Source organism: Trichosurus vulpecula (genome assembly GCF_011100635.1).
Source record: "Trichosurus vulpecula isolate mTriVul1 chromosome X unlocalized genomic scaffold, mTriVul1.pri SUPER_X_unloc_3, whole genome shotgun sequence".
In the NCBI taxonomy this organism is placed as follows: Eukaryota; Metazoa; Chordata; class Mammalia; order Diprotodontia; family Phalangeridae; genus Trichosurus; species Trichosurus vulpecula.
In genome coordinates, this window is record NW_023494379.1 from 478452 (window position 1) to 489160 (window position 10709).

General features: G+C 40.7%; 1 protein-coding gene across 1 annotated transcript; it reads left to right on the forward strand.

Moving 5' to 3' along the window:
- Positions 1-4906: 4906 nt before the first annotated feature.
- Positions 4907-9058, forward strand: LOC118833182 (putative RNA-binding protein Luc7-like 2). Its single transcript, XM_036740570.1, has one exon. It carries the CDS (start codon positions 5333-5335, stop codon positions 6512-6514), a length of 1182 nt encoding a protein of 393 aa, XP_036596465.1. The 5' UTR covers positions 4907-5332; the 3' UTR covers positions 6515-9058.
- Positions 9059-10709: the final 1651 nt, after the last annotated feature.

Below are 10709 nucleotides of genomic sequence, written 5' to 3' on the forward strand. Positions count from 1 at the left end.
TTCAATATTTTGACTATTTGCTTTTGCTTTGTCATATAACATGATTATAACTCCTGCTTTTTTTGGACTCATTTGACACATAGCAAATGTTTCTTTAGCCCCTCATTTTTATCCTGTGTATGTTTCTTAAAAAAATATTTCTCCTAAGCAACAGATTATGAGTTTTGTTTATGGATCCAATCTATCACTCTTTTTAAATTGGCAGTTTTTATCCACTGATATTCACAGTGATGAGAATTAGATTTATATTTCCCTCCATTTGTCTTTAATACTGTCTTTTTCCAAATTAAAATTCATATTCCTTCTTATTCTCTAAACACAGAACAATGTCACTTTATTTTAGTTTAATCTTTTTTAAGGCAATCCTATTCTCACCACTCTCCTTCACCTTCTACTCACTACAGTTTGTTTCCCCTTTCCTCAATTTTGGAGTTTCACTTAGTTTCTTTTTTATTCTTCTTTTTATCTAAGTATTTAATTCTTCCCCTCTTTTAGTCTACCCTGTTAAGCAGTCAAAGAGAATCCCTCTTACTCTTCTCCCTTATACAATTTTGATTCATTAGTGTCTAAAATTTCAATTTTTTGGCATCATTTTCAAAAAAGGAATTTGACCCTTCTTTTTTATTATTTATCTTCACTTTCTATGTATTCTAGATTTTTATTCTTTGATTCCTGACCCTTATGCTTATTTATTCTTATATAATTATTTATTCTTATATAATTCTCTGTATTATTCATGGAATTAAATTGTCTCAAGGTCCTACTTAGTATTCCCTTGTCTAAACTGTATCCGTATCACTGTGTTATAGATCTTAACCCTGGTTTCCCATGTAGCATATGAAAGGTACTTTGTGGTCCTTGAAGCCCTTGTGATCTGCATAGCATTCCTTACTGTTCAGAGACTTCCTTGGGAAATTCAAGAATTGAGGCATGCATTTGGGCTAAGGACAGATTTACTGGCAGACTGGTTGGGAGGTGATGGGTGAACCTTTGACTGGCATGATGGAGGGCAGGCTTGTGCCTTCTCCCGGCTCCAGGTTTGTCCCCACAGCTGCTTGACAGAGCTCCTGTCCAGCAGTCGGCTTCTCTTATATATGTATACATACACACATGGGTGTGTACATATACACACATGTGCATGCATGTGCATGTGTATGGATATGTGTCTATATCTCCTATTGTTCTGTAGCACCTAAGGGTTTAGGACAGTGCCCTCCTAGCTGTTCAGAGCAAAGTGGAGAAGAGCCCCATGTCTCCTTCTGTCTAAGAGGTCATAACACAGAACTAATGAGGAGCTAGCAGGAGAATCAGCAGGATTCAGGGTTTCTATGGAAAGAAACAAGTCACTATGGCAACCAGTGATGGAGAGCAGCTGACACCTTCATGGCACTGAATTCTCCCTCAGTAGGGACCCCTTAGTCTAAAGGGCAGGGCCCCTGCCAAGAGGTCATGTTTGCAATCTGCCCTTTCTGCATAGACTTTCTCAGCATCCTGCTCCCTGCTATCCCACCCTTTCAGGACAAAATAGAGAGAATCTACCCAAGTGACAATCCAGGTGAAATGAAAGAGGAACACAGTAATCCTTAATGCACTTCCTTAAGCACTCCTCCCCAACTAGCCTCCACGGTCTCAGTAGGGATTCAGGAACCAGCCTTGAGGTTCCTGCCTAAGATTCATATGTTCTGATCCATTTTTTTCTTTTTTTAAAAATTAATTTATTTTAAACTAAAATACAAAATAAAAGGGAAAAAAGGATTGCCATGTGCACAGCAGAACATAAGAGAGGATTCAAAATCTAAAGCAACGAATTTCCATTTTAAGAAAACCTATATAATAAATAATATACATTGTGTTCAGAGCTGTCCATCTTTTCTTTGCTTCCTTGTAGATTTTCTTTTGTTCTCTGCCATGCACTTTTTACTTAGTTCTTTCCCCCAAGAGGGCTACAATTAAACATGGAGATACACACACACACACACACACACACACACACACACACACACACACACACATATATATATATATATATATATATATATATATATATATATATATATATATATATATATATATATGTATACATATCTCTAGTCTCTTCTTCCCCACCCTTCTCCAAGGGAGACTTTCATTTTTGCTGAGGGCAGGGGGGAGCAAGGTATTAAACAAGAAGGCCACTGTGGATTCTTTTTTAAAATTATTTTTAAAATTATTTTATTTTATTGGTTTCTTAGGAGAGCGGGGGGAGTACAGGTTAGAAGTATAGCTATCTTTTCCTTTAAATATTGGTAATTTAGGGCATATGATTGGGTTCAATCTAGATTCTGATCCATTTGTAAGTCTGGGAACGGAGGGACCCCAAACTCTATATCCAAGGCTTGAACCCTATCCTATTGAATACCAGTCCCACAATGAACACATGGAGAACACCAAAGAAACCCATGTATCCAAATCATAGCAAAACAGAAATCAGAAAAAGTACACATAGGAGGATATATATATCAGGCAATACAGAGTGAAGGAGCAAGGTAACTTAGCCCAGCCAAAAGAGAAGATAGTGGATTTTATCCAAGGGGAAACTCTCTGAACTTTCTAGTGTAGCAAGCAGGGAACAAGGACATGAAGGAGACTGGTGGCTCTTCTCAAGTGCCTGAAGTGACTCAAAGCTTGATGAGTCCCCAAAACGAGACTGGCCCTTGAAGAGTCCCAAAGGGCCTCTGACTAACTCTGCACTGCCCCTCAAGTGGGACGGAGCATTCATCTCTACCAATAAGGAGAGATGCCAATATCAATGAGCTTTGGGACAGGGGTTATATCTGTATTATTAACATCTTCACTTTCTTAAATTTTAAAATCAACAAAACAATAAATCAAACAGGCAATGTTTGCCCAATTTCAAGGTGTAAATGCTACAGAATACTCTATGCTGAATTTTTAAAAGGATTCTATAAGCTTTGTTTTCTGAATGCAAACTACAGATTTGTACAGAGGAAAAAAATGGTCAAAAAGCAAGGTAGAAGATCCCAATAATTTGATCTCTAATCATTCATAAATTGTTAAAAATGACTTTATATCAAATTTTTCATAGTTATATTCCTGAAGCAGCAATACATGATAAATTATGTTGTTAGGCAGATTATCTCTCTCCCTTTTTTCCAGTTTACTTGCAGCACTTTTATTTTTCCTTATGCGATGAGGTGTTGGGCATTACAATTCTCAACTCCTAGGATGACTTGCAAATTTTGGTATTCTCCTGTCATGTGAGAACATTAAGGCAATGTACAAAAATCTTACATAAATTAACTAGATGTACAAATTTACAGCTTGTAAATGCAAACTTTTTAGCAACTCAAGGTTAAGTAACTTAGCCCCGTGACATTGGGGGAAACAGTGGTTTAAGAAATGAAAAACTGGCTCCTAAGGCTTGGATTCAATATGTATTCCTGGATGGTGGCAAGATGTAACAGATTTAATAAACTCTTGCCAGCCTTAGGAGAGAAATTCTGCAAGTCACCTCTTTTAGATGCTGGAAATGTGACCTTTAGATACCTTGTACTGATGCTCTGATCTGATCTTTATAGATCTGATCTGATGCTTTATAGAACAAAACTGTACAGCTGCTGAGTGTCAATCAGCCAGATACCATATTGCTACAATGTACACCAAGGAAACAACTGTTAACTTAAATACAAGGTCCAATCAGTAACAGTTCAACAATCTGAAAAGTGCTGATATTTGTCCAATATAAGATACAAACTTCCCCAAGGACAACTTTCTTTTCAAAGAAGGTTTATTCCAGTTTCATGAGGTTAACATGAGGTGAATATTTGCCAGGGCGGGTTATGTCTTTAGCAGAATTACCTGACTACAGCCCAATTTGTGTTGTTCTAGTAAGTCTAGTGATGAGATGATGATTAAATGATAGGGGTTGCTTCCCTCGCACACAATAAATCTCTACAGTGGAAGTGTAAGACATGCATTTTAGGTAGCTGAGCCTCTGTCCATAGTCTTCATGCCCTTTGGCAGCTGGAAAGAAAGTATATGGAAGATGGAACATGTAAACAAGACAACAGCCAGGGAATTATGTGTCAGTGTTTTTATACAAACACCAGCAAAAAGTTCTCATGAAAATTAGTGTAAAGAAAATAGAGGGACATGCATCCTTTGGTCTAGCTCTGTCTTTTGCTAAAAGGATGAGGTTTGAAAGATTTCCATAACAGCTTTATTTATGAGACATACCAACAACTATAAAAATCATTTCTTTTGCACAAAGATGATGGAGTTTGCAGATATCCTATCACTGAAACAACTTACATTCAATACTCACATAGTGCATCAGAGAGGTCTTAGGGTAATGTGAGCACTAGCACCCTGATATTCTTGGAACAAATTCTATATGCCAGAGTCTGGTGCAAATGCACCATCTCCTTTTTTACCTTACCCCACATATCTGAAGACAGGTATAGACAGCAGGTACCAGGTAACATTATAAAAGGGTAAAGGGACAGTCTATTTTGGATAGTTTCCCAGAAAAAAAAGTAACAAGAAATTCGTTCTTCCTATGACTGCTGTGCCCTGTGGACAGAATAAAGAAAAATATGGGGTCAAGATGCCATTAGGTGTCAATTTTGCAGGCTCAAAACTATAGACAGGGAATGTGTTATGCTTGGAAAAGAGCTGATGTGAATGTCACCAACGCTTTATTTTCTCCTGTCAATTCCGTCTGAAAACGTCACGCTGGCTGCACAGACCGAGGGGTCAAACATTTCACTGTGTGCTTGAATTGTGAAGCAGCCCAGGGAGCTTCCACCTTACCTTACCTTTAAGAATACTGTACTAGGTTGGCGGGGGCGGGCGGAGGTACCGCGCTCGGACGCCGATTGGTGGAGTCCCCGCGGGAAATGAGTGAGCGCGAGGAGCGTGCGCGCTCATGTAGGCGGCGACGGTAGCGGCGAGCGGCGGCGTCAGCTCCTGGAAGGGGGGGTAAGGCTGACGGCTTTGGTAGGGTGGCGGCGGCGGCGGCGGGGGCGCCTTCGTGTTGGGCCCGTGCCCTTTCGGTTGCGGGAGCCGGGCGGAGTGGGAGCGAACGCGAGTCGGGAGCGGGGGCCGCTGTTTTCTCTCGGACATCGAAGGAAGGACGAGCCGCCACCCGGACTCTTTTCCTTTAGCCCAGCCCCCCGCCCCTTCACTGCGTTGCTGGAGGAAGCGGCCGCGGCGGCATCGTCTGAGGCCGTGCTACCCACCGCCCCCTATCCCCGAGAGGTCTGGCCGCGCTCCAGCGCTCCCTGCACCCCACCGAATCGCTAGCTCGCTCGCTCTCTACGCCGCAGCCGCCATGTCCGCGCACGCCCAGATGCGTGCTATGCTGGACCAGCTGATGGGCACCTCCCGGGACGGAGACACCACCCGGCAGCGAATCAAATTCAGCGATGACAGAGTGTGCAAGAGTCACCTTCTCAACTGCTGTCCTCATGATGTTCTCTCTGGAACTAGGATGGATCTTGGAGAATGTCTGAAGGTCCACGACCTGGCTTTGAGAGCAGATTATGAAATCGCATCCAAAGAACAAGACTTTTTCTTTGAGCTTGATGCAATGGATCATTTGCAGTCATTCATTGCAGACTGTGACCGGAGAACAGAAGTGGCCAAGAAAAGACTAGCAGAAACCCAAGAAGAGATTAGTGCTGAAGTAGCCGCTAAAGCTGAACGTGTCCATGAACTTAATGAGGAAATTGGTAAATTACTAGCCAAAGTAGAGCAACTAGGAGCTGAAGGTAATGTGGAGGAATCCCAGAAAGTAATGGATGAAGTGGAAAAAGCCCGAGCAAAGAAAAGAGAGGCAGAGGAAGTCTACCGGAATTCCATGCCAGCCTCCAGCTTCCAACAACAGAAACTTCGGGTCTGTGAAGTATGTTCTGCTTATTTGGGTCTTCATGACAATGACAGGCGACTAGCTGATCATTTTGGGGGGAAACTACATCTGGGATTTATTGAAATAAGAGAGAAACTTCAAGAGTTAAAGAGAGTTGTAGCTGAGAAGCAAGAGAAAAGAAATCAGGAACGCCTGAAGCGCAGAGAAGAAAGAGAGAGAGAAGAAAGGGAGAAGTTGAGAAGGTCCCGATCCCATAGCAAGAATCCTAAAAGATCCAGGTCCCGAGAGCATCGTAGACATCAATCTCGCTCCACTTCACAAGAACGGAAGAGAACTAGATCCAAGTCCCACGAGAAACGGCATCGTCACAGGTCACGTTCCAGCAGCCGCAGCCACCAGAGAAGTCGGCATAGCTCCAGAGACCGGAGCAGAGAGCAATCCAAAAGAAGATCCTCAAAAGAAAGGTCTTCTGGAGATAAAGAGAGGTCGTTTCGAGACCACGACCTAGCATCACGTGACAAAGACAGGAGTTCAAGGTCACCCCGTGACAGAGAGAGAAAAGACAAGAAACGTTCCTATGAGAGTGCTAATGGCCGTTCGGAAGACAGGAGGAGCTCTGAAGAGCCTGAGGCTGGGGAGATTTAACAGGCTATACATTTCCTCAATCCTTATGCTTCCTATGGAGTTACATACTCTTGTTTAGTTTACAGCTGTTCAAGGCAACCCAGCAATTCCAGACACCGATCCAACTAGATGAACAGTATCTAAAGTTTGGCTGTAACTCAATCTGAACTGAACCTCTTTTCCTGGATAAAGTCTAAAGGTACATCCATAATTTCTAGTGAACCCTAATACAGTTCTGAAAGGTTACTCTGTTGATGAGTGCAGTTTTATGTAGTAAGATGCAGATCTCAGTGTTTAATTTTTTGGTAGAAATTAGAGTGAAAAAATTGTGTTACTTGCCTTGGGCTTGCTCGAATATTTACAAAATTCTTCTTTTCTAGTCCAAATAGCAGCAGCTATGGGAGCCTTGTTTTAATTTCTTCCTCTGCCCTTCTGTTCTACCGTCTCAAATTACAAAGTGGGGAGGGAATTGCAGGTGCCATATAACTTCTGTTCCCAACAATTAATGACTAGTTGGTTACTGTTCAGAGCATTTAGTACAGGGTGTGTATTCTGGAGAAAATTGAAATGTTTCTTTCTTTTTCCCTTTTTTTTAAGCAGTACCTATTTAGACGTGCAAGTTGAACACCTGTTGCATTACACCTTTTGCATTTTTATTGAAATTTTGAAATCAAACTTTGTCTTGATTTTTTTGTTACATTGAATTCTGGGAATTTTCCCTAAACACTTCTTGCCTTTTTTTTTTTCTTGAGGAATGTAAAGGCTACATCTTTTAATTGTTTAAAAAAAAGATAATAACAATAAAATGAAAGCAGTAATCACTACCACTTTACCATTAAACAACCTGCATTGTTTAAAAAAAAAAAAGAATGCCTGGTTGTTTCATCTGATCGGTTTTGAAGTGGTTACTCTAGCCCCAGTGCTGGCTATTGTATTATTCAGACTTGAGGACTTCAGGGCCTCATCATGGGGTGTCAGCTATATGACTCACAGAGGGACATTCTGTGGAGAAATATTATAAAGCTGGGAAGGACAAAATTTGGCTACAGTTTGGCTATATGGGGTGAGTACCAGTGAGGAACTGAGGATGGCACCAAAGTGGAGAGCCTGTGCAACTGGGAACAGGGGGTTGCCCTAGCCAGTAAAGGCAAGTTGACAGGAGGGGACATTTCATTTTCTTTTTGAGGACAGAAAAAGAGAATGAATGCTCTCTTGTACTTGGTGGAGAGGAGAAGTCTAGGGCACCTTCATTTGGAGAAGTCTAATCTCTTGGGGATGTAAGAGAAGATAATAGGGCTAGAAAACAGGTTTGAGAACCATATGCATCAAGGTGGCACTTGTACGCGTGGAAGTTGACATCTTTCCTAAAGGCAGCCTCTTGAGGACTACAGCAAGAAAACTACAAGGACCTGTGAGTATGCCACTTATACTCTCCATACTTGAGCCCCCTTTTCCCTGGAATCTGGATGTACTGGAGGGACAGTGTGATATAGATTGGGAGGGGGGAGGGGAGGGAGTTGGGCGAGATATTTATAACAACTGTTCAAGTCTCCCACCATAATCAGTACACCCTTTCTAAAAGCTAAACAGTTGAGGCTGACTAATTGATATCAATTGATAATCATGGTGGGAGGGAAGAAGCACATTGCTGGGGCTCTTGAGCTCAGCAGCCTTAGAATGATATCCCTTATCAGCTCAAGGCTAAGCTTAGAGCCATAAGGGAAGGAAAAGGCCAGGCTCTGGTGACCTAGCTCCTCATTTTGAGCGGGAGGGAGTTGGGATAGTAGCCCCAGGATATCAGCTGTCTTTGGTCTCCCGGCCTTAGCACCGTGCCTGGCAAACAAGTGCTTCATGAATGCATCTTGACTGTCAGTCTCAGCAACAACTAACTGCATGTGGGAAAGCCACTGAAAGGGCCATGACTGAAGGGGAACCTGTTCACTGGACCTACAGCAAGCATTCAAGCTTCCTAGGCAGGAGATTGGCTCAGGACAGTAACAAGACTTCAGTGCAGTATTCCAGTCATGCTCAAGCCTGGACGGATAGCTTCACAAGCAGAATGAAAGGAGAGCCTCCTGCAGTGGCCAGGCAATTGAGACAGAAGGCCCAGGCTGACTCCGTAGTCAAGGCTGCAGCCTTCTCTTTGCATTGTTTGGTTTTGCTTTGCTTCTCTCTAGTTGCTGTAAGGCACGGCCTCTTACGTCTTTTTGGTACCATGGATCCCTAGGGAGTTCTGCTGAAGCCTAGGGGCCCCCTTCTCAGAATAATGTTGTGAAATGCATCAGATAAATGTACAAGACTTACAAAGGAAAACAATTCCATTGCAAGAAAGATGTAAACTATTTTTTTCTTTTTTTAAATAAGTTTTTATTGATGTTGTCTCTCTGTCTCGTCATAGGTTTTCACAGTAACTTTCCTGCTTCCCTTCCAAAGAGCCATGCCATATAACAATTAGTATTATTTTAAAGAGAAAAAAAAATAACAACTGATGGAAACATTGAAAAAGTCCAAAAACTTGTACAGTGTATAATATCTGTGGACTTGCCACATCCATAACAGGATGGCTTGGGCTGTCTTCTCATATCTCTTCATTCAAGTTATGTTTGAGCTTTATAATTTTTTTTTTATATTCACTTTTGATCTTTTTGGAGTGGAGTGTTTTTGTTTTCTATTTACTTCATTACAGTTATTGTATATATTGTTTTCTTGGCTCAGCTTGTGTAGGTCTTTCCATGCTTCTCTGTATCTTTTTTTTTAATAATGCAGTCATTTTTCATTATATTTGTGTACCACAATTTGTTTAGCCATTCCCCAGTCAATGGACATCTACTTTGTTTCCAATTTTTTGCTATCACAAAAATTGCTGCTATAAAAATTTTGGTGTATATGAAGACTTTGTTATTATATAGCCTCCCTGGGGTGTTGTTGTTGTTCAGTCGTTTCAGTCGTAACTCTTTGTGACCCCAGTTGGGGTTTTCTTGGCAAAGATATTGGAGCGGTTTGCCATTTCCTTTTCCAGTTCATTTTACAGATGAGGAAACTGAGGCAAACAGGATGAAATGACTTGCCCAGGGTCACACAGCTAGTTAAGTGTCTGAGGCCAGATTTGAACTCAGGAAGATGAATCTTCCTGACTTCAGGCCTAGCACACTATCTACTGCGCATCTTGCTGCCCTTTCCCTGGGGTATAAGCCCAGTAATGGAGTCTCTGGTTCAAAGGTTATGGACATAATCAGTCACTCTTTTGCATAATTCCAAATTGCTTTCCAAAGTGGTGGTACCATTTCACAGCTCCACCAACAATGTATTAGTGTGCCTATCCTTCAACAATCCCTTCAACGTTGACTATTGCTATTTTTTGACATTTTTCAATTTGCAGGGTGTGATGTAAAACCTCAAGGTTCTTTTAATTTACATTTTTCTTTTGATTAGTGATTTTGGCATTCTTTCATATGGTTGTGAATACTTTGAAATTCTTTGAGAACTGTTTGTTCATATCCTTTGACCACTTATCTATTGGAGAATGACTATTATATATGATATTTATATATATTATATATGTTGTATTTTCTATATGTGTGTACGTGTGTGTATATGTGTATGTGTGTGTATATATATGTATGTGTGTGTATTATATATATATATTTACACACACATACTCACACACATACACATAACACCAAACCCTTATCAGAGAAATTTGATACCAAGATTTTTTTCCCATTCGGCCATTTCTCTTGTTATTCTAGGTGCATTCAATTTGTCTATATAGAAGCTTTTCAGTTTCATGTAATCAAAGTTATCTGTTTTAATTTTGTAATTACCTCTATCTCTTCTTTGTTAAGAAAATATCTCCTATCTATAGCTGTGAGATGTATATGATCTATTTGATGTTAATATATAATGGCTTTATCATTGTCATTTTACAATAAATTAATAAATGCATATCTTAAAATTTTATCAGGTTTGATTTCTAATATAGTAAATAGCCATTGCTATAACCCACATTTTTTAAAAAAGCACTTTGTGTTCTACATAATTTTTAAAAGTGTAAAGGAGAAGCACTTCTCTAAGGAGCTATCTATGTTTGTGAGTGATAAATCCTAGAACCGAGACTACTAGCACCTTGAGGAAGAGAGGAGCCAGATTTCTTTGGATACCTTGACATAGGACCAAAACTGCAGTGACAGACTAGAATGGATATCAAAACCTAGAA

Bases quoted from the DNA above. Each gene is read 5' to 3' on its own strand.
- LOC118833182 (XM_036740570.1), top strand. From the start codon at position 5,333: ATGTCCGCGCACGCCCAGATGCGTGCTATGCTGGACCAGCTGATGGGC.